Source organism: Dermacentor variabilis, chromosome 3, assembly GCF_050947875.1.
Source record: "Dermacentor variabilis isolate Ectoservices chromosome 3, ASM5094787v1, whole genome shotgun sequence".
NCBI classification, from domain to species: domain Eukaryota; kingdom Metazoa; phylum Arthropoda; class Arachnida; order Ixodida; family Ixodidae; genus Dermacentor; species Dermacentor variabilis.
Window position 1 is genome coordinate 131,056,812 of NC_134570.1, and position 23,213 is coordinate 131,080,024.

At 47.7% G+C, this 23,213-nt stretch overlaps 3 protein-coding genes across 3 annotated transcripts in view; 1 reads left to right on the top strand and 2 right to left on the bottom strand.

Moving 5' to 3' along the window:
- Positions 1–6,486, top strand: part of LOC142574185 (signal peptide peptidase-like 2B) — a 43,759-nt gene extending 37,273 nt beyond the window's left edge. The window contains exons 14-15 of the mRNA XM_075683334.1: positions 1,725–1,920; positions 5,817–6,486. Of these exons, the coding sequence (XP_075539449.1) occupies positions 1,725–1,920; positions 5,817–6,112 (492 nt within the window). The 3' untranslated portion in view covers positions 6,113–6,486. The remainder of the gene's footprint in view (positions 1–1,724; positions 1,921–5,816) is intronic.
- Positions 6,487–16,694: 10,208 nt separating this feature from the next.
- On the bottom strand, positions 16,695–22,950 carry LOC142574186 (uncharacterized). Its single transcript, XM_075683335.1, has 4 exons — positions 22,876–22,950; positions 21,627–21,781; positions 17,809–18,007; positions 16,695–17,087 (listed from the first exon to the last, which is right to left on the bottom strand). The coding sequence occupies exons 2-4, from the start codon at positions 21,771–21,773 to the stop codon at positions 16,702–16,704; spliced, it is 732 nt and encodes a 243-aa protein (XP_075539450.1). The 5' UTR covers positions 21,774–21,781; positions 22,876–22,950; the 3' UTR covers positions 16,695–16,701.
- Positions 21,932–23,213, bottom strand: part of LOC142574758 (signal peptide peptidase-like 2B) — a 36,323-nt gene continuing 35,041 nt past the window's right edge. The window contains exon 12 of the mRNA XM_075683776.1: positions 21,932–21,999. Within this exon, the coding sequence (XP_075539891.1) occupies positions 21,932–21,999 (68 nt within the window). The remainder of the gene's footprint in view (positions 22,000–23,213) is intronic.

Below are 23,213 nucleotides of genomic sequence, written 5' to 3' on the forward strand. Positions count from 1 at the left end.
CACCAAAGACCATGCGTTCGACTCCGATCGAAGGTCGAGGCTTCAACTCCCACCAAATGTCGTGGAAGGCCATGGGTTCGAGTGCTTTATTGACTCTATAATAATTAACAGTGCCTTAATCAACTTCGCCCTTATTAACACTAAAGATCGTGGGTTCATGTGCCCTAATTACCTATATAATTAACTGTGATTCTTCTTGCACAATTAGTGGCAACGATCTGGCAGCGATGTCGAAGAAGACGACGCCGAACGCACGAGCAGAGGCACCAGCGCTTCAATTTTCTGTACTTCACAACGCGACCTTGAAACATAGAGTTCTAAGGCCCCTTTCGTCTTAAATTACTACACACATTTAAACGCGCGACCAACTGGTATACATGCGGCAACTGTGAAGATGTACAAGAGTAATGGCTGCATTTTAGTTTTTTTTAATATCCTGGCATCGCTGCGATGCTAAACAAATGGCCGAATTGGACGTGTTGTCTCAAGTCACGTTATACGTTCGCTTTGTATGACTGTACCGTTTGACAGCAAGCCAATGTGAACGAAGCATCCAGCATTCCATCGAAACAGCGCACAAGACCTGCGGGTCGCACATTGTGAGATATGAAGGAACCCTCATTGCTGCTCGTTGAGCACATGATAGGCCCATACAAAAACGTTTATTTCTTTAGTTCGTCAGATAATCCGTTTTATAAAGTTTATAGCTGTGTAACAATTGTACAGTGCAGTGAAGCTACTCAGAGATGTTTCCTTGATTCGAATGGTTTCTTAGCAGTAGGGTGACGTATGCCCCCTTACGACACGTTGCATAATCGGAAATAAATTCTTCAAGCACTGCAAAAAAGTCTGATCATTTCAAACACGAAGGAAGTAAAAACGCGAAAGAAAATTCGCACGTGCGATAACAATTCCATTTCTACAGCCGCGTCTTCCCATTCGAAACGCATTAAGTACTCAAAAGAACATTCCTTAAGAATTAGAATGAGCCGACAGAAATTTGCACGTCAATTACCAACCGGTAACACGGTGATCGATTTCCTTTTGAAACACGTTAGGTAGACGAAGAAATTTGATCAAGAACTGCTAGCAAGTTCTTTTGACTATAATGCGAAATAGCACTAAAATGTAACGGTATATACACAAAAATTTTCATGAGGAGTAAAACAAAGACCTACCGCACATTTTTTTTAGGATTGGTCCATTTAATATACTTATTTTACTCCAAGCCAGAGGGTTCCTTGAATAAGGGACCTTCCCACTTCGACTGACAAGTCATTGCTTCAAATAAAGGTTTCATTCTCTCTCTCTCTACACAATGTGTGTTTGTTTTTTTCTTTTTTGTCATTCGAATATATTGTGTATCACTTAGTGTTTTAGGCAATGTCAATATATAAACTGATCTGCGCGGCAGGGGAGCACAAAAGGAACGCACACACAGACGGGATCCTCTTTGTGTGTGTGGATATTCTTTTCGTCGTCCTCTTTTCGCGAAGTCATCTAGGCAGCTAAACACAAAAAACATGCTTTGCTACTATTATTCGTAAGAGAAAATTTGAGGCAACCTTGACGCTGGACAAACTGTTATAATCGAAGGCGGCCGGACAACGGCAAAGAGCCACTACGAAGACGTTTTTATTTTTAATTCGGCTTCTACGTAATTACATTGATGCGCTAAGTAAAGCTCAGCAATGCGTTATTTCTTACTTACGTTCCGCCCGCAGCTTCCCACCGCGCCGCCACCGCTGACATCGGGGGCGCCCGACAACAGCCGTTCCCCTCCCAAGAATGAGCGTGACCGCACTCCCAACCAGTCGGAGACCGAGGAGCTAATCCCTGAGGAACCCACGGACCAGGCGGACACCGGAGGACGGCAGAAGAAGTCCCGTCGCAGGAAACGGTCGCGACGCACCTCCGAAAGTAAGTCTCTACGCAGCTGTGGTGGGACTGTTGCTACTGAAATAGCTGCAGATGTAAGGCACACAAATTAACAAGCGCGAGCACTCCCGCTTGTTTATCTGTGCGCCTAACTCTGTCCTCGCATTAAAAGCGCACCCCATCACAGTATAGGTAATTCCAACACGTCCAAGAAGCAGAACTCTTAAATTATGTGTAACATTACCCTCTTCTAAACTGATTCTACAATCGCGACGAGAGCGAAACGCGATGAAAGTATCAGAGCACGGGACTGCACTCTCAAACTACAAAGGTGCTGATGTTCTAGAAGTTTTCCCGTCACAATTATTGAAGCGTTAATGATTTCTTTATCTTCGTGTCATTTTTTTAATCTTCCGGACAAAGCGAAATTCGCCATACCGATTTAAGGAGTAGTTATGTACACTCGCCCATAAAATATTGCGGGGTGCGCGAGCGCGTGGCGAAACGACCCTCCTGCCCTTCTAGCGGGGAACACCTGGTGTCGAGACCACCGCCAACAGGCATGTGCGTCCCTCCGAGACTGCAAGCGTGCATGTCTCCGCGGTTCCTCCTTGCGCACCGGCGGTATCCGAATGCAGCCGCGAGGTGCCCCTCTTGCGATTGGCGCTGTGGTGGCTTCGACGGGCAAAACTTCGTTTATACAACAGAAATCAAGAGTTCATTTTCGTCTTGCCTGTCTCCTATAGAGTGCCTTTTCTGCCGCGCTCTTCTGCGGGAGAACGCCCCGCGTTCGTATAAAGAAAGAAACAACGAAGATTGGCAACGAAAAGGTGCAGCGCAGAAAAAAAAAAGACGTGTTAACCACCGGGCCCTATGCGTCAGCGCTCGTGACTCGACAGAAAGCGGCCGCAGCGGCGCGCGCAAGCTCAGGCTTCTAAACAGGCTTGACATAGTTGTGCCCGTCGAAGCCGCCACAGCGCCAATCGCAAGAGGGGCAGCTCGCGGCTGCATTCGGATATCGCCGGCGCGCAAGGAGGAAGCGCGGAAGCATACACGCTTGCAGTCTCGGAGGGACGCGCATGCGTGCAGGCGCTGGTCTCGCCACCAGGGGTTCCCGGATAGTGGGGGAGGAGGGTCATTTCGCCACGTGCTCGCGCACCCCGCAATATTTTGTGGGCGAGTGTACAATAAAACCTCGTTATAGCAAACTTCAAGAGGGAGTCAGGATTACTTCGCTATATCAATTACCGATGTTCTCCATTATGAATCTTTATTGGGATTTCAAAGGAAACTTCATATCGTTATACACATGCAACCTAATCCAACCTGACTGCTTATTGTGATAATTAGAAAGGAGAGTCATGTTAAATGGTTCATTAGAGAAGCTTAGTATTCTGTATGTACCGTATGAACTGTTTTAATACAAAAAGGCTTTCAGAAAATGACATTTGACTGATGCGCTTTTGCTTTCTTCAGTAATAGTCCTTCCACCACGGCCGACATAGATGGTCGAGTAGCCGTGGCAGGCAATTTGCTAATAAACTGTTGAATTGGTTTTAACTGCTAAATTTAACGTTAATGTTGCAGTGGTAGCATTGGCGCAGGACGTCGCAAATCAGCAAAAGAAAAGCAATTTAGCCGATTTTAAGAACGCCATCCGTTTTGAGACATTATTTGAAAAAATTTTCCCTTTGTCGGTCGTAAACAGAAACTAAATTCTAGGTACGGTTTACACTGGTGTTTAAAGTGAGATCTAGTCTTACCCTCTGGACCATTTCATACGCCGTGTAAGTTATGCTATTCCAAGTACAGGTGCACTGAGCTTAAAAATGATTTCGCGATGGTCTCTCAAATCACTTGGAGTAGGCATGTTCATGTAAGAGTGCGTTCTGTGTTGCAACAAAACATAGGACGACTTTATACAAAGAAACGTGAAATGCTGTAGAAGTCGATTTTGTATGTCTTACCTGCATGCAGTACGCACGAAACATCTCCATCTTCGACCGCACAAAACATCTACTCCATTTCGACCGTGCACAGACAAGAACGGTAGTCACATAGTGCTCTCATTCATCTGCTCACCTACAATTAGGACAATGTCTACACTTTACTCCTTAGCTATCTAGTGACACGATCTGGCTGCGCTTTATTGCCGTCATTGCCGTCGTGCACCCCATACGATCGCGTCCTCATTTACAAGCTCCTAAGTTCACTGGAAATCCATTCGTGAACGGATGTTTCAGATACCTAGGGCATGACGTGCTGCTCAAGGCGAAGCAAAGGACAGGACCGGTCAGGGCAGAAAAGAAGACAAAGCCACAATTAGCGAGAGTTATAGAGCTAAGCAAAGAGCGAATGTGCCAAGCAACAGACGAACACAAGCGCTAAACGTCCGACTGAGCTCATAGTAAAATATTTTTGCGCGCACAATTGACAAGGACACAGTGAAACACAGTGACAAGGACACAGTGCGCGCAAAAATATTTTACTATGAATCCGTACCATGTCGCCCCAAACTATCAGTTCTGCTTCCAACTGAGCTTTATTGCGCCAGAGCGCGGCAATAGGTAGACCAACGAGAAACTCGACAATTGTGATATAGGAAGGAGCCCAAACCGCTACCTTTTTATGACAAAACTGTCGCATAATCTTAAAGGGACCCTAAAACACTTCGACGATTTTGTACAAATGTACCGAATCTTTAGGGTAGGTCCCTCTGATCAATTAGTGACACTTTTAAGCCCTCTGCTTAAAATTTGTAATCTATTATAAGGTTTTTCAAAATTTACATCGTTACCGATCGCAGCGGCGTCGTTTCCCCGAGTTTTCATTCACCCCGTAGCCTGCCACACAGTGGTCGCGTGTGACGTCAGTAGTGCGAGCTATCTGATTCGCTACCAATGCTGCGTCGTCGTAATTTTCTCAGCAATATGGTGAATAAACGCTGGTCGTTATAGTTGGAATGCTGCTTAAGTTGTCTCCATAATAAAGCAACAAAAAACAGAATACGCAAGGACTATTTATCACTAGACTCAAGCACTTCCGGCACAGAGCAAGTGTCATCTGCTTGAGTGACAACGTGCTGCGCATGCTGAGGCGAACCGCGTGGTCAGTGTTTGTCTCGAGGCTTCTTTTCGCGAGTACCATGAATCACCCTTGTCAGTTGAAGTGAATTGAATCCTCGGGTTCTGCTTGCCCAAACCATGATTTAATAATAGGCAGGCCATAGTGGGGGACTCCGGAATAATTTTGACCACCAGGGGATCGTTAGAATGCCCCTATTGCACGGGATATGGGCGTTTTTTACATTTCGCCCTCATCGAAATGTGGCCGCCGCAGCCGGGATTTGATCCCGCCACCACGTGCTTAGCAGCGCAACACCGTAGCCGCTGAGCCACCGCTGGGGGTCACTCTTGTGGCCGTGGTGCGCTGCAAATCTAGCGATGGGCTACCTGTCCAGCTGCGACATCGGGTCCCTCTGCAAGGCGACGTGCGAGCAGAATAGCTGCAGCGCACCAGGCTATCGGTGTCCGTCCGGTACCTCCATCTACGCGTTTTCGGCCGTCATTTCGCACCGGAGGATTACAACCAGAATAGCCTGGCTCGGCGATCGACGGCCATGCGGCTATGCGAAGAGGTCGAAGCGGCTTCGCGCTCTGGCTTCAAGACATGGGAAGTAGGCTACACGATGTCACATCATGATGGAACGCCAATGAAAGCGGAACTTAGCCCCGAGCGCTCGGCGAACGAGTTGACGAGGAAAGGCATGGCTAGGGAGGAAGGCAACTTGTATTTACCCGTAGCTCTTTTAATACCAGACGCTTGACTTAAACTGTGGTGCGAATCTTTTACTCTATAGGTGTACCCTCCGCGCCTACAAATAATGTCCAGGCCATTTCAGCGAGCCTTTGAGCATTGCGGTGTGCTCTTGTACGCAGGTGCAACGAAAAGCCCTCCTCGCGGGACCGAGAAGGAAGTCGTGCCAGCCGAAGGCGACGACGCGGCCCGCGATGCCGAGCTGCTTGTGGCTGTCGAGCGCCTCATCATGCCGTCGCCTAGCGCGCTGCCAGCCAGTCCACCGGCCGGCGTCGAAGACGTCGCCGGCGTCCGCAAGCGCTCCCCCGCCGCAACCCTTCACTGGGAGGAGCCATTGTTCTGCGCGCAGGGCGGCAAGGCGGTGCAAGTGGCCGATCTGCCACCGAAGGGCACCGCCAGTCCGTTCCCGCCCGCCTAGGGTTACGATTACGTAACCGGCTCACGGGAGACTTGTCATCGATTACGCTCGACAGCTCCCGGAGAATATAGAATTTCATGCTAACTTTCCAGTCCATCTTGTATAACTGCTTTAAAATCGAGGGCTCTACGCACTGCAGATCTGTGCAGGCTGCACTGAATTTAATTGTCAACTGAAATCTGAAGTTTCTTTGTGTTTTTTTACGTGTACACCACTGATCAAAAGCACACGTACCGCAGGCTGGCCGAAACTACTAATTATATTCGTGAGTGTGTACAAATTAAAATGCACTCGAAAGTTCGCAATGCCAAGTATGAACGGCAGTTCTCAACTTCATGGCATGTAAATGCACGAAGAATAAAAATGGATTTATGGTGGCAACCCTGCTCCGATTGCATTTCTTTATTTATTTATTTATATATTTATTTATTTATTTATTTATTTATTTAGTTAGTTAGTTAGTTAGTTAGTTAGTTAGTTAGTTAGTTAGTTAGTTAGTTAGTTAGTTAGTTAGTTAGTTAGTTAGTTAGTTAGTTAGTTAGTTAGTTAGTTAGTTATTTTTACACTCTCAGGACCCGAGGGCATTACAGAGAGGAGGGTTCTAGGGGAGTACATTTGCTCAGGGGAGTACATTTAATGCACTTCACTCTCCTTAGCGCAAACAGAAGCTCCTGTTTGCGATAAACATTTCTCTGTACATAAACAAGCGGTCATGCTCTGACGCCACCTAAGTTAGTTTTTGCTACCATAGACTGCTGTATTGACGGTATGCACATTTGCACCGGACGGCTTCACCAATCCTAACAGCTCTACCGGAGCTGTGGTTCCATCGAACCACGGACAACAGCAGAACTTGCGGATCTTCAAAGTACACTCAATTACGTGATCCAGCAGCCACCAAATCGTTGAGTCGTATTCTGCGATTCGAAAGCAGCCCTACAAATTCTGCAGTTTGCCCTACATGGGTTACACGATCAGCTAGAGCACGAAATAAGGCATGCGCATAGCACGCGCTCGAGAGAGGACACGACATTGTATTTCCATGGTTTCCGAGCCGCTGCGGAATTATCTGCAACGACAGCGCAGATGGGGCTGCTCGCTGGGCTCATCAAAAACATCAGCGAGTGCCTGTACCACTTTCGAAAACTGATGCTGCGCGGCAACTTCAAGCAATTGCTCGTCACATCACGTTTCTACGATGGAATTGGCGGGTTTCACCAACTCGCGCTTGCACTCGCTCGACAATAACTTGCGACTTCGCCTGCCAGCTGGACTCTCCCGCCTCGAAACAACTTTACTGTGTCGCGTGTGGTTAAGCAAATAAACATTTACAACATTTACAAACTCCCATTAATTCCTAACAGGAACTGCCAACAGTGCGGCGTGCAATTTCTGCGAGTGCGTTGAGAATCTCGAGCACCTTCTGCGTCGTTGCCCACACTTTGACGCTCAACGACGTACTCTACAAGCTAAACTCAGCCCATTGGGTAATAGAGTGCTCTCGCAGTAAAAACATCCTGGGACCATGGCCCAAGCATTCTTGCATGCGAAAGTCCGCGAAGGCCCTTCGGCACTTCCTGAAGGCTACTGGACTGTGCGAGCGCTTGTGACAGTGGACATTCCTCTACGACTGACTCTGTGAATGACTGACTTTGAATTATTTTTCTTCTCTCTCGTTCTCTATTCTTCACCTTCCCCTTTCCCAAGTGTAGGCTAGCCAACCGGGCACGCCCTTAGTTAACCTCCCTACATTTCCCTTTTCGTTTCTCTCTCTCACTCCGCAAAGCAGTTTCCTCTAGAGAAACGAGATGGCGCTTCCGGCGGCGCGCTGCACCTTGCTACCGCGAAAGCGCACGAATCCGGAGCCGTTACGTCTTCTGCCCTGCTTCTGTGTGATCAGCTGTCGGAAATGCAACTGCGCCTTCACTAACGCACTGCGCTCCATTCAAGCTGCAAAATATGTAGCGGTGGAGTGAGTACGTGTGCAGCAGTTAGTTGCAAAAATTGTGACTGGCACATTAAGGAATGGAATGAAACTGTGGTCCACATTCACGGACCGCTGCTACATAAAGACTGCGTATGTTGGCGGCTGTTCACGATGCACGGCTTCTCTCGAGGATAAAAAACGTTCACTTGACCGCGAGAGTTGTAGCGCTAACAGGCAAAGAAAGGATTTCAACCATACACCTGCAGGAGTGAGTACCGCTTGTTATACGGTGGCAAAGGCAGTGGGCCCGTTCTTGGCATATAGTAAGTTTCTCACACGTTATCTATACACGTCCACACCAACTCACGCGCAACATTAGGCCCATTCTATTGCCAACGCATCAAGAATAAGTGAACGGTCGCACACTTGAATCAATGTGCCGAAGCATGGGTGACAGCAACTACCCAATTGCACAATAATGTTCGAAGCTGAACGGTCCACACAGTAAGCGAGTGACTAGCGATAAAGCGCATTTGCTTGAAGCTATTACAACGTACAGAGCATCTACGTTTCAAGCCTTGCGCCCAGCAACAAGAAATATATCACAACTGAGCACGCCCGCGAAAAATAAACATTCGGATAGAGACCACCCGGGGATCTTCACAAAGTCAAAAATGTGACAAGCTACTGCCCTAAAGTATTTGCTAAATAAAGAACGAAGGGTTAAAGAACATTGATACCGATTCAATGCATGCGCGGAAAGTTAGGATAGCTTGGAATACATTTTTAGCCCTGCTTTTATTACAACCACCGTATACGCTGCTCACGCCGTTCGGAGAAAGCATAACGAGCTCCGAAAGCCTTCACATGTCCTTTGATGCTGTAGCCAAAGCTTCGCGGGTCGTCCGCCCGGCGACCGCTCTAAGACATCCGCCGAAACAGAGGTTTGCAGAGTCTTGCCGGCGTAGCGTACATCCATTGTAAACACAGGGGACACGGAGGCAGCTGAGGCATGCAATGGAGGCGTCACCATGGGATCAAACATGGCAGCGCCCACGGGACCGCCGTGAAAAGGGTCAAAAACTAATCGCGCTTGATCCTCCCCATTACACCGAAGGTAGAAGTTGCAATATTGTTTGCCTTCAAGATATGGTGCATATATATTATTCGCGTTGACCCACCTCTAATCACAGGGAGGCGTCCTTCGGGCTAGCACGTCTTAATGACTCAATATACAGGTCGTTTTAACAACCTTTAACCCGCAAGCCACCGGACATGAGCTACTTGTGTGAGCTATACTTGTATGTTACCACAGTTAGGTGGAGTATTGGTAATCCAAAGCTCTTCCTTCCGCTTCCTTTATCTTGTCAAATGCCCTATGCCTGTGCCCATCCCGCCCCTGATCATCCCGGCTTTCTTTCAGAACGCAGCTTTCAAGTGCCAATTCCTGGGTTGAGCGTCGGCGTCCCTCGGCGTAAACCCGTGAACTCGCTCGTGCCACTGCTCGCGCGTTTGTCGTCGTCGTCTTGCACAGCTGCCTCCGATGCCGCTCATCATGCCAGCGTTCTCATGCTGCCCCTCCCATGGAGGTGCTGACGGTACTGGCCCACTGCCAGTCGGCATGGCGATTACGGTCTCAGATTATCATCACGAAAACTATCACGAAATCAAAGCACCTAAACAGCTGGGCTCAAATTTCGCATTAGGGAGTATCATAATCGTCGGACTTCTTTCTTTTTTACTCTAGTATCCTAAATGCCTCTTTCTTATCTCCACCGCTAGCCAGATAAAGCTTCATTCAGCTTTGAACCGTAATGCTTCTGGAAGATGAATGTACTGTGCGATTCTGGCGGGGTGCATATCTCGGCATTCTACTTCGATGGGCCGAGTCGTCTTGGTATATTTCCCGCAGTATACACGTGCCTCTCCCTGCGATTTGGTCCTGTAGGTACGTTTTTTTCCTCAGACACCCAACACGGGCTTAGAAAAGCAAGGAACTGTTCTTCGTGTTATTGTACAAATCTTAAAGCGAAGCTTTCTTTGTTGCCATCCCGTGTGAGATGCAATTCCTCGGTTTTGGACATGCGAGCCAGGCTTCACTAAACTGGTTACATCATCATCATCATCATCATCATCATCATCATCATCATCATCATCATCATCATCATCATCAGTCTAATTTTTGTGCCCACGGCACCACGAAGGCCTCTCCCAGCTATCTGCGATTGCCCCTGTGGAACAGGCCTTCGTCGGAGCGGCAAAACGCTTTATATAGCCCTTAATGTTGGTCGACAGATTACCACCACTGCGTAAGGAATAATTCTGAATTTATTTCTTCCATATACTGTCGTGTAAAGGAGTGAAGGGATGAACGACCTGGAAACAGGACGCATATTAAATAAGGTACGAGAACCTGCTCGAGGATTTGAACTTTTAACTAAGACATCCGAGCATACCAGCTAGCTCGGGCCTATAACCCTGCTGGCCGTGAGGCTGTCTTATGGTGGAAAATTTCAGCCCATTCCGTGAATCTTACTTGCCTAAAAACTTCCTTGATTTATCTTCGGAAGGTGTGTTTTGCTGATCACGATGGGTAACACAATATAGAAGGATTTCTGAATGGTCCTGACCTCGTAGTTCCGGAATCTCACGTACCCAGGTGGCCGTGAACTCGGCTAGGAAAACGAGGCGTTTCGACGACATCTGACAGCAGTTAAAACGAGAAGTGGGCAGAATAATGGTGTAACTGGTCACTTCTCTCCACCGAAAGGCGACGACACACGAGGCCCTCACCATGCTGAAAAATTTGCAAGGCGGCAACATTCTTATGGGGACGAATTACTAGCGAAGCTGTTTAGGCTGCATACATGGGTGGCATACACTATACCATACATTTGTTTTTCATGCGGCACAACGCAATGCCGCCACAAGCGCTCCTACAGTTAACAAACCTTCCATGCATCTGCTGCAACCGCTGCTGCAACCGCGCCGGCTGCAACCTCCGACGCGCGTGACGTTTTAACTGCAGAAGCGCGGGCCACGTGCGCAGGCACCGTCGCTGCACTCTTTCCCCCTCTCCCCCAAATAGTCGCCTGCGCGCGCATTCCTATCCACGATACGGACACCAGCCGCCCAGAGTATCCTTCTGGGAACGCATGCGGAGGATCCATACGGGGGCTATAGTATACAGGTAAAGAGCGTCGCTGTAAAGGTCAGCCAGTCCTTCCATTAGTCATGCGCTCGTGTCTAGCTATCCTTGATAGACGTCGAAGCGGTGATGATGATGATGATAGTGATTTTTTTCTACGCTATTCAGTCCACATACGACACATATATTCTTTTTGTGTAGGTGCCTTTAAAGCCCACCGGCCTTTTAATGAAACAGCGCGAGAAACTCCTGCTGCTATGATCTTTGTTATATTTTGCACACCCCGCTTTCGCGCCACTGAGTATGTGCCCTGAGCAATCTCCGAACGTCCGCGGTGAGAGACAGCGCTTTGGCCCGCTTGGCGCATTATTCGAGTCGCATAGCAACAGTGTACTTATGAAACGTGTGCAGAGTCCTTTAATATACAAAACAACATTAAAGGACTCTGATAAAAGTTACGGACCAGTTCGTCGTCTAAATTGGCTGCGCGCCTCTCATCCTTCTGTGGTGTGCTTCGACGAGCTTAAGAAGTTATGTCTTGCGATTCGACACGTTTTAATGCTGAATAAAAGTTCCGCTTCCTCTAAAAGGTACGCCAAAGTGGCTGAGAGACGCGCTCGTCGCTGAAATCTGCAGCGCGCCTCTTGTCGTAGCGCGCCGTTTTGCCTTGATGGCTCATGAATGCTTCGCGTACAGCGAGTACCACAGTGCGTGGGATATGCATATGCTTTTTCTTTTTCCATGAACATCATACATCGCCTTCGTTCATGTGACAACGCAGCAGTGACGTCTCGCAGAATGCATCCGCCTGATTTAGGCAAACATTGCATGAATTTGCACTTTGTTCAGGATAAAAATAAACACACTCCTACACAACACATTTACTTGCACGGTGAGTAACTTCAGCATGTGCGTTGGACCTGCGTAATTTGTTTATTGCTTGCTTTCATCGCAAAATCCATGGTGTGTTTTTTGTTTCTACCCTTTACATCCTACCGTCAGTATTTCTTTCTTTTTAATGCCAGCTGCCCCTCTGCTTGACCTACCAGTTACCACTTACTCAGGCGCCAGCTTTCTCGATGTCTTCTTCCGTTCCGTAACCACGTTTTTCAGATACAGAGATTTGTGGAAGGTCGTAACGGAGCATGTTGTCAAGCAGCTTCGCAGCAGTGCGACAAGTAAGCTGTCCTTCCATCGCTGTCTTACTGTTGTCGTCACTGTCTTGATCATGTTCCTGCCGACATACCACCCACTCTTTTATCACAGGCGCAAATACTTGCCTTATCTCTGAATGGAATGGCGCACGATAGCCAATGTTATATATGACTACCCATTCTTGTCTGTTGAGCACGTAGCAGATACAGAATCGATCCTAAATGTATTCACATGTACAAGGCGGTTTTTAAATTGGCATATTATGCAACGCCGCCATAGTCGCCTATATACTTGAGTGCAGTCGCCTATCGTCAATATTCTTGCCTCTATCATCATCATCAGCAGCAGCAGCAGCAGCAGCAGCGGCAGCCTATTTTATGTCCACTGCAGGCAGCGGTGGCAGCGGCGGCAGCCTATTTTATGTACGCTGCAGGACGAAGGCCTCTCCGTGCGATTTCCAATTACCCCTGTCCTGCGCCAACCGATTCCAACTAGCACTCGCGAATTTCCTCATTTCATCGGCTTACCTAGTCGTCTACCGTGCTCGACTGCGCTTCCCTTTTCTTGGCACCCATTCGGTAATCCTATAGTCGTCCATTGGTTACCTAACCTATGCATTACATGAAGTGTTCAGCTTCATATTTTCTCTTCATCTGGAGTAGAATATCGCTTATACCCGCTTGCTCTTTGATCCAAACCACTGCCTTTCTGTCTCTTAACGTTATGTCTAGCATTCTTCGGTCCATGGCACTTTGCGCGGTCTTTAACTTGTTCTCAAGCGTCTCCAAGTTTTTGCCCGTTATGTCAGCACCGGTAAAATGCACCGATTGTACACCTTCCTTTTCAATCATAATGGTAAGCTTCCAGTCAGAAGATGACAATGCCTGCCGTAAGGGCTCTAACCATTTTTATTCGTCTGTGAATTTCCTTCTCATGGTCAGGGTTCCCTGTGAACAATTGACCTACGTAAACGTATTCAATCACAGACTGTAGAGACTGACTGGCGATCCTGAACTCTTGTTACCTTGCCCGGCTATTCATGATTATCCTTGTCTTCTGCATATTAATCTTCAACGCCACTCTTACACTCTCTGTGTTACGGTGCTTAATCATTTGTTGTAACTCGTTTCCAGCGTTGCTGAACAGAACAACGACTCCATAATAAACATCATACATCGTCTTAGTACTCATGACGCCACTGCGTCGACGCGAATTGCACCCATTGCATTTAGCTGAGCTGCATTTAACATATCGCTTGCTAAAGCTTCGCTTCACATAGATTCGCCAATGCCGCTTTGATTGTTTTGTGTAATTAAGTGTCGCGAGTCGCCTACGTGCTTTGTGTATAGAGAGGGGTCCACTTCCGTCCATGTCCGCGGGACAGCTGTTTGTGTTTTATGAAGGGCCAGAAGGACCGCACGGTGTCTGGTGACGAGCCACGGCATATGCCAGGGGGCGGGCGATGTGTGGATTCGGGAGAGGCGGAGTTGGCATTCCGCCGACGGCCATATAGGTCCACACAGACAAGTCTTGAATAGGACTGCTGTACGCGGTGTTGTGGCGCCGGCTCCAGAGTCCCTCGCTAATTGGAGGCGCCGTTCAGGTTAAGAACGGCCTAGCAACACTGACCACGTGCTGCATATACGGAGCGGGGGTCTATTCTTCTACGCCTCCGGGAGGCAATCGGTGGCTATTGATGCTGGGTGCGGAGAAAAGCCCGCGTGGTGTCGAATAACAGCTTACAGTGTGCGCTGTAGAGATGCAATGCGCATGTGAGGAGCACATTTGGACGGCGTCGTCTTGAATAAGCACTCGGAGAACTTTGTCTTTTAGACAATAAGTTTGGATGCCATGGACGGTCGTAAATCTCCCACGCGGACAAACCTTGAGTGCAGCTGCAGTACGCGGTGTTGAAGCCCCGGCTTCCGAGACATTTGCGGTCTAGTGACGCCATCGGGGTTTGAGGCGGCCTAGCAATACATTGTGCGTGCCTGGCATGTTTTGCTGAGGCCGTCACCGACTACGTAGAAATGAGAGGTCAACGGAGTTTCGGGGAAGAGGGAAAAGAGCATAGTTTTCCGATATGTTTACTTTTAAGTGTAAATCCAACCCTTTGGGTAGTGGCTTAAATTTTGGACTCTCATTGGCAACTGAATCTGCGGGACGGGCCAACGGCCCTACCGCCGTTTTTCATGGTCTATTGGGGCTACAATAATCAGGACACATGCTGTCCCTCAGACTTGGCTGAAAACAGGGTTGCTGATAGATCAGTGAGGCTCCGTACCATGTACGTGAGAGTGGGATGAAATCAGAATTGCTGATAGATCAGTGAGGTTCCGTACCATGTACGTTAAAACAAGTCTGGGCTCTGACAGTCATTGAGACAGTCGAAGAGTGAGACTGTTTCTCGATTGTTCAAGCTTGTAATGCATTTGTTTTACCTGCCATTTATATAGAAAAGTTTAGCTATAAATATTTCTTGTACATCTGATCTCCATCGCTTCCTGTCTGCACTCGGTCAACAACTGCCGATAATCTTCCGAGAAACTTCGCGTTCCAACGGAGAGGCGAGGACGAGAGAACTAACGAAACTTTACTGATGCCACTGAATGAATGAATGAAAAACTTTTTTTACACCGAAAACGGGCTGTCTGAGCCCGGCCCGGCACGCAGGCCGAGGGGGATCAGAGACTGCCCCGCAGAATAAGGACTAGTGAAGTTCCTTCTTCATGGCCTCAGCCGCCAGGCGGATGGCTTGCTGCTGGACGTTGGAGTCTTCGCTCGGCAGCCAGGCCTCCCAAACTTTTCTACTATCTATGTTTTGGCTCATCCATGGGGAACCGTCACATTCCCAGATTATGTGGTCTAGCACACCCCTCTAGCCGCAATCTTTCCATACGGCGTCATGTTCGTCCCCTGTCTGCGTACGATTGACTCAATATGTACCGGCTTGCAATCGCCTCAATATACGCGCCTTGTTGCAGGAGAGAGACAGATCCTGAGGTGGGAGGTTTCTCTTTTCAAGTTGTTATTGTTCACTGATTTCATGATATGTGATTACACGATATTTCATTCCCCCACCTTCGGGGTGTTCCGCAGCCGCACGGTGGTAGAGAGCTCGGGCCAGCTCGTGTTCAGTTTCATTGCATAGGACAGATTCGCACGCGGGTATCCATGTAATGGAATATTTTCCCAACATGTGTGTTGTATTTGCGTAATATGTGTTTTTAATTTCTGCTAACTGAAGCTGAGCTCCGTGAACATGAATAGAAACTAAGCTTATTTAACCTAGATACCTTTCTACACCATGCAAGATAATACTGACACGTGAACTTATTTTTCCTCTGCGACTGCCGTTGACCGGCTAACAAACTTTAAAATTTATTGCTCGACGCAGGACGCGCCTGCATGTATCGAAAGTTTCTGTAATGTTATCAATGGCTCTATTCATTGCCTGTTGTCACCGAGCTTAACCTTGTGTAATCTTATTGTGTCCATGATGCGAATTGTGTAATACTTTCTCAAAGGCATGTGTCCTACTGCGATTACACTGGAACGCTCGACGTGTCATGCATGAAAGCCGACGCGCTTGACCCGATATGAGATTTCAACGATCGCCGTCTGTGCTCGCCGCTATCGTTGTGCTTTGAGTGTAGCTGTTTTTGTGGGGGCAGGTTCGTTCAATAAGGAGTTAGTTTCGAGATTCACTGTTTTCTTCACCTTCAATGTAACATGACGATACAGATAAATGGAGTATAAGATCAAAATACCGGCTTATAGTTAATACAATGAGTACAGAACTCAAACATACACTTAAATGCAATACATATTTAAGAAGCCGTCCAATACGCAACACAAATAATCCAAAGTGAGACATCAATAGCCCTGTGTCTTTCTGTAACTGCTAAATGGCGACTCTGAGTGCAGCTGCCTCCCAACATTTCTTAAAAGTTTTGTATTCTAGGTCATCGAATCATATCTCACAGACACACAAACACACACAATAAAGAAAAGACCGAAGAGAGTTCCGGTGCGCTGTCAATACCACCCAGAATGCAGCGTAAGTATGCTCAATAAAAGCGGTACGTTACTGCTCTGTTACTCGGATTCCCTGCTGGTTGTATTCCGTTTCCATTTTGAATTTCGCGTGCAAACTGAGTCATCTATACGCCATTGTTACGTCATACATTTCGGAGTACTTCACGCGTGTTTGAGCCGTTTCGGCGCGCAATAACTTTTCTAAGGCATTTTTTTTTTCTCTCCGCTAGTGCGTAAACTGGTCACAATGAACAGATAGCTTTTTTTTCGAATTTGTCGTACACTACTAAACCAGCCGTGCGGAAAGTCCGCTGTGCTGGTCTACACGGTTGACGGGCTGGTTGGGTGCGCGTTCGCGGCGTCTCGGCGCAGCCCGTTCTTCCTCTGGTTGCTGAGCACAAAGCGAGAGAGGCGATCCTCCCACGTGCTGTAGTAGCCCAGGTGCAGCGGGACGCGTTTGTGCGAAGCCGGCACCACGTCTGTGGCCGGGCACTCGTCGGAGGCGAAGACGGCGGCGCAAGGCGCATGCGTCCCGGCTCGCACGCTCTCGGCTTCGCCCGTGCCCGCAGCGAAGTTCGGACTCGCGACGCCGTGTGGGGACGCCGCGATCTCCTCGTCATCGGCGGCTCCGTGGCCGTCGCCGCCAATGAGCGAGCTGCCCTCGTCAAGCGGCAGGTTGCTGTTTTTGGAGGAGCCCGGTTCGTCCCCTGGAGACACGAATAGATTTTCCTTAATGGGAAGAGCATCGAGAACGGAACGTTTAGGATGAGCACTCAGGGAACAGACGCAAGAAGGGAGACAGAGCAGTGGTGCGCCAAAACAAAATCACTGGGTGAGACACTCAGTCATTGTGAAGGAAAAAAAAAAAAGAGACGTAGAAGGAAAAACTTAATATCAGCCACTACATTAGAGTGCATGACTTACCAGCGTATTTGTAAGAGCATAAAGGTAGAACTTAACAGCACAGTTTTATAGCAACCTAACAGCTTGAATAATCTACCATAATAGCCTTCTATCACACAGTCTTGGTTTCGTTACTGATACAGCTCCTGTGAAACGAAAGCTAGAGTGGTTCAGAGAAAAGCTACTATAGAGCTAATTATTTGTGGCGTTCCAAAGCTTGCCAGTGATTTCTCTAGTCTAATGAATACATTGTTGCGCCAAAAAAAGGAAAATAAAGACTTGGGAAGGAAGAGTACGAAACGACAGATTGAGCGCTTTCGTACTCTTCTTTCCCAAGTCTTTATATTCCTTTTTTAGCGCAACAATGTATTCGTTAGATCCCAACCAACTCGCCCAGCAACAAGTTCTACTCGATTTCTCTGGTGTTTCGAGATCGAGCACCTTCAGTTGACGCAAATAATAATAATGATAATAAAATAATTGAACAATCTCACATCAATGCACTCCTTCAGATTTTTCATTTACCTTGATCTTCTGGACTCTTGCTCTTCGGTCTATGTCTCTGACGCCCCTTGGTGCCCATGTCGGCGGCACCCTCAGGGTTGTCCGATGCGAAGTTAGCAGCTGAATTTCCGCCCTTGGCTTCGCGTCCGCCATGATTGGGTTGCGGTGCCCATATCTTCGTATCGCTGTCGCCCCCGTCTTTGCGACCGTTCTCACCCAACTGTTACGCGAATCGAAGAACGAAGAAAAATGCCAGGCAGATCAGTTACGACTGCGCTAATGGAATCGTACAAGAGCGACCAGTCCAAGAACTGCGTTAACAACATTAAAAAAGCGCAAGCTTGCGGGAAAAGGCCCCTGTCACCACAAAAAATACGACCTAAAACTACGTATTGCGCTTGCCGCAACTTCGTTTTCACTGCGGCTAATATCGATTGCCGCTAGCTGAATGTCACTCTCTTAATGCTCTCTTTTGTGCGAACGGCACCGACAAATGGCGTAGCCAACACTAGTGCGCCGTGGGTAACGTGTGGGCCTTTCTTTTTTTTTCTCGTTCCTCACGCTGCTAAACAAGTTTAGTTATGCTCGTAAACTGTCTAAGGTTACTTTCCCATTTTTTTTCGTTCGATAACTTGTTCTAATGCATTGGTCCATATCCCTAATGGCGGATCCCTTGATGGCTTTCACCGACATGGCTTCCTGCGCACGCTGATCAATTGATCGAGCACAACAAGCTGTGACGAAAGTATTGACACACAAAGTGCAACTGGCAGAATGAATTACTAATTGCGCGAGAGTACGCATAGTACGTCATCTTATGCTTACGGACAGAATTCTACCACGAGTATTATCATTCTTGTTCGTGTTTGATGATTACCATGTGTACGACTAATGTAAAGCCCCTACGCCACCACCCACCGGGGCAGCGTAGTGACTTTGGCGTTCCTCTGGTAAATCCGAGGGCGCGGGATCGAATCCCAGCCACGGGGGCCGCATAACGATGGGAAGAAATGCAAAAACCTCCGCGCACCCTGCATTGGGTGCAGGTTAAAGAACCCAGGTGATCAAAATTATTTCGGAGTCCCGCACAACGGCTTGCCACATAGTCATATCCTGGTTTTGGCACATAAAACAGAAAATAACTAATACGTGAAAATTTTTGAGAAAAGCCATACTTGAGGAATAGAACTGGTATGCTTACATAATAATAAATTGTGGCTCAGCACATGATTACTTGCGAAACATCTTTTCAGTGTCATTATCTCTTTGCCATCACCAATGACCAACGATTTGCACAACCTCTTAAAATCAGCCACTGTACTACCTCTGTGCACACTCTTACAAACTCTGTACAAGCAGCACAAGGAGCAGATGTTAGGCCGAGGGCAAGCTAATCAACTTGACGCGTAATTGACTCACATGATAACTGACCCCCCGAGAAAGTTCAAAATGGTGATTTAAGTCTTGGACAAGGTCGGATTTTCTATAACTGCAAAGCTTTGTTTTCCAAGAACCGTGTGCGTTTCCTTTGCAGCTTCGCCATTAAATTCAGCTGAGGCCCACCTTTCTCTTTAATTAGATTTTACCATTGCCCATCAACAGCAATTCTGTACCACTCTAGGAACCTCGCCATTAACGTTAGGTGCTGTCCTAAATAAATAGAACACAGGAGAGACTTTGTAAAGTAGAACACCTTTCCCAAGGAATAATCAGAGAACACGATTATCCGGCAAGCCCACAGAAATTAGGAATATCAACAACTAGTGCTTCTTAGCAGCTTAAAAAAAATGATGTTGGGGAAATCACGTGCGAAAAGCACGATACGATTATACGACAAGCAGGCCGTGTGAGGAACTCCGGATTAATTTTGACCAAGCGGATTTGTTTAACGTGCACCAAATGTATGCTACACGAGCGTTTTTGTGCTTCGGCTCCCTGGAAATGTGGCCGCCGCCAACTTCACAGACTCTGCATTCAGCCCATCTTAACTGCGCCTCTCGAAAGAGCTAAAAAATGTTGTCGAAACTTTACTTTGCTCAAAACAAAATCAGGAATTCAAGCGCACAATGAGAGATATATGCCTCTTGGTGACCCAGCACATAGGATTGGGCAGTTGTTGAGGGCTTTCGAGGGGTGGTGATTGAATTCGCTGTTCAAATGAACATGGATGAATGAGCTGCTTCGACGTCGGAGAACGGTAAATTTCTGATGACAATGTGGCGTGTTATGGCCACTTTTCCGCGTCGGGTAAGTCGGTTCTGACGTCTGTTTCTAGCCTCTTTTGTGAGCCGATCCCTGAGATTGTGCACTTAAACGTTTGCAAGTGCACTGGGGCCACTGGGCGCCAGTGGGGCAGCTGGGTTATTCGGTATGTGATGATGATGCTGATGGCGCTGATGATGATAATTGTCATGATGATTATAGCGGATCACAAAGTTAGAAGTCGACTCAACCTCTAGCTGACGTCGATCAGACGTCGGTCCAGAACCGCTCTCGCAGTAAATCATATGGTTCATACACTGCGTTTAGAGGTCTGGATAGCCCACGGATCGCCCTCGACCAATCGTGTCCCCGAAGTAAACGGTGTTGTCCCGGATGTTGGCGCTCAGCTACATTGCAGCTACATTTTCCCTGCAGGGGAGCTCGGCATTATCTCCTTCCTTTTCTTCCCTTTTAGCGCCGTAAACTACCCAAACAGGCCGGAGAACTCTCCTCTGTAGACATGAAGAATTACGATCGAGAAGAATTACCCATCGCTGCGCGGAGAGCGTCGCTAGCGTCAGCGGCGGGCGCTCAAAAATGCAGGAGAGTGAGAAAACGCTCTACGCAAGATCGCAAATGGGTTCGCATTATCGTAAAAGCCCTGACCAGACTTAAAGAGAAAGCAACACCCTCTAAAATGTGGTAGGCCATGAAGAAAAAAATTGTTACGGCCGCACTATTATTACACTTCAAAAATGAAAATTATGGGGCTTTCCGTGCCGAAACCACGATCTGATTATGAGGCCCGCCGTAGTGGGGCACTCCAGATTAGGCTTGAACACCTGGAGTTGTGTAACGTGCACCTAAGTAGACGGGTGTGTTTGCATGTCACCTCTATCGAAATGCGGCCGCCAAGGACGGGATTTGATCCAGCGACCCCGTGCTTAGCGCCGCAAGACCATAGCCAGTAAGACTTGTGGCAGTATGTATATGTCACTAGGTATGCGCTCTATCGTGGCCAATGCCTCATAATGAGTATGTATTCGTGTACACAAGCAGGGCAAGAGAGCAAGAAGTGATGAAGTCGGCAACAGTACATTGAAGTTGGCTATCGTGAAGTGAACATGAAGCCGGCAACAGGAGCAGCCGAGTGTGGAGCAGCAACTTGCAGTTAAAGAAAACTAAAGCCTGAGCATAGATTGAGCCAGAAGCTTTGAGCTGCAGTAAAGTAGACAAGTTGGCAACCCAAAATTGAGTTTGTAAGTCGGATGGAGCGTAGTGCGTCGGAGAACATTCTATTTGCGTTATGCTGTACAAACATTTCCTTTTGGAGAGTTTTGTTTTGCGCAACGCGCACATTTAACATTTGTGCAAACAAAGGAATCTTTCCATGACATCAGTTACCACAAAAGCGCGGGATCCGCCGATTTTTATTTTCTGTTTTTCTACGTGAAACGTAACGCCTGTAACGTTTCAATACAGAATCAAGGTTTTGACCTCACAACTTAGCACTGCATTCTCGCTAGCCACGATCTCAGGTCGCTCTGAGCCTTTTCGGAGACGCTTTGAAGGGCGGCCATTCGCGCAGCCTAATCGCGAACGCGCTACAAGTGCTGGCAATGAAGTGGCGCGCGCACTTTGACTCCGTTCCAGATTGCGAAGAGGTGTCCCTTGTACCAGGCCGTGGTCACCGTCGGAATGATCGTGAAGGGCACAAGGTAGAGCAGCGCCGGCTGAGCGTTGTGCATGAGTTCCAGCGCCAGGAACGTGGTCACCATGCCCATGCCGTAAGCTGCAGCGACGGCGCGCATTGAACATGACCACCTCTTCACAAACACTCACTTTTGAGTGCATATCCATTTTCATCTATTCACCGTAGGCGACTATTTTTATCTCAAACTGTCGTCTACAGCGCTGCGCCTCACTTCCTGACTCAAAGCAGTCACCTCCCACTGCCCCCTCCGTTGAAGTGATTGTAAGGCTTCCTTGCCTCCCTAATATCAAGCAAGACTGTATATACAAGACAAATGGAAGCATGACACTGATGCATATGGCAAACAAAGTCGCAACATATATCGCGAGAATCGTAGACATTGCCAGCTTGGTGGAGAAGTTTCGATTCAGGGTCCATGCGAGAGGTACACGGTCGGAGCTAGCGTAAGAGACAACAGCTGCGATGGTTCAGAGGTTACGGCGTTCTGCTGCACAGCACGAGGTGGCGGGTTAAATTACCCGGGCGTGCAGCGACCGCATTCCGATGGAGATGGAATGCAAAAATCGCTCGTCTTCCGTGCTTTGAGAGGACGTAAAGGAGCACCAGGGGCGGCTCGCACGAACATTTAATAACGAAAGTAATAACCAGTTTAAGAACGCGTTCTTGCGAGGACTAGGCGTTGTCTATAGAACATTTAGGAACGCGTCCTTAAACTCGTTATTGCTTTCATTATTAAGTGTCCGTGCAAGGCGCTCCAGGAGTCCAAAATGAATCCACGACCCTCCATTACCGAGTCCCTCGCAACCTATTGGCTACCTTCTGTGCAGTACGTTATGCAGCGTAATTGGATTTCATTTCGACCTCCTAAGGACGCATGACAACTGCAAGTGACAACGGTACGATGTCCCTGTTTATGTTTACGAGAATAAGCCATTGTTCCAGTTGGCCGTCTTAAGTTATGTTGTCTGAGCAACTGTACACAATCAGATTCGAAGCATCCACCGTGACATGAATGCACCAGATACAAGGAAGGTGACACTACGAACAGCAGGAAGCGTTTTATCTTGTCATTATCCTTGTGTCCGTCGTGTTAACGGGCCAACTAGAGAACAGGTTCTGCTAAGCAAATAGGTACCAGTGAAAGGTTGCTTACCAGTGGAAGTGGTACTTACAAAAACAACCAATATAGAAGTAAAATCTTCTGCCCAGCGCGAATAGGTCGAATGTGTGGCAGTAGGATATCAGCATACCTGCGGGAGGCAGTGAAACATGGAAAACAACCCGAGATTGAAATAGTGGGGGAAAATGATTTCAGAATGCCATGTTGCCCCAAAATCCCCCGACTGCACACTGATGTCATTCTTCAGTATCGATTTTTACAGCGGCGAACACAGCAGGAATTCTCGCTAATGATCGGCCACTAATTGGGCGGAAGTCAATCGCCGTGACATATGACTACGTATATATATTTACAGATTGCATAAACATATGAGAATACAGGCACACGATA

Bases quoted from the DNA above. Each gene is read 5' to 3' on its own strand.
- LOC142574186 (XM_075683335.1), bottom strand. From the start codon at position 21,773: ATGGGCATGGTGACCACGTTCCTGGCGCTGGAACTCATGCACAACGCT. The intron at 18,008-21,626 runs GTGCGCGCGCCA...TTCGCGTAACAG, and splicing joins CAATCTGGAACGGAGTCAAA to TTGGGTGAGAACGGTCGCAA. The intron at 17,088-17,808 runs GTAAATGAAAAA...TCGTGTCTCCAG, and splicing joins CAAGAGTCCAGAAGATCAAG to GGGACGAACCGGGCTCCTCC.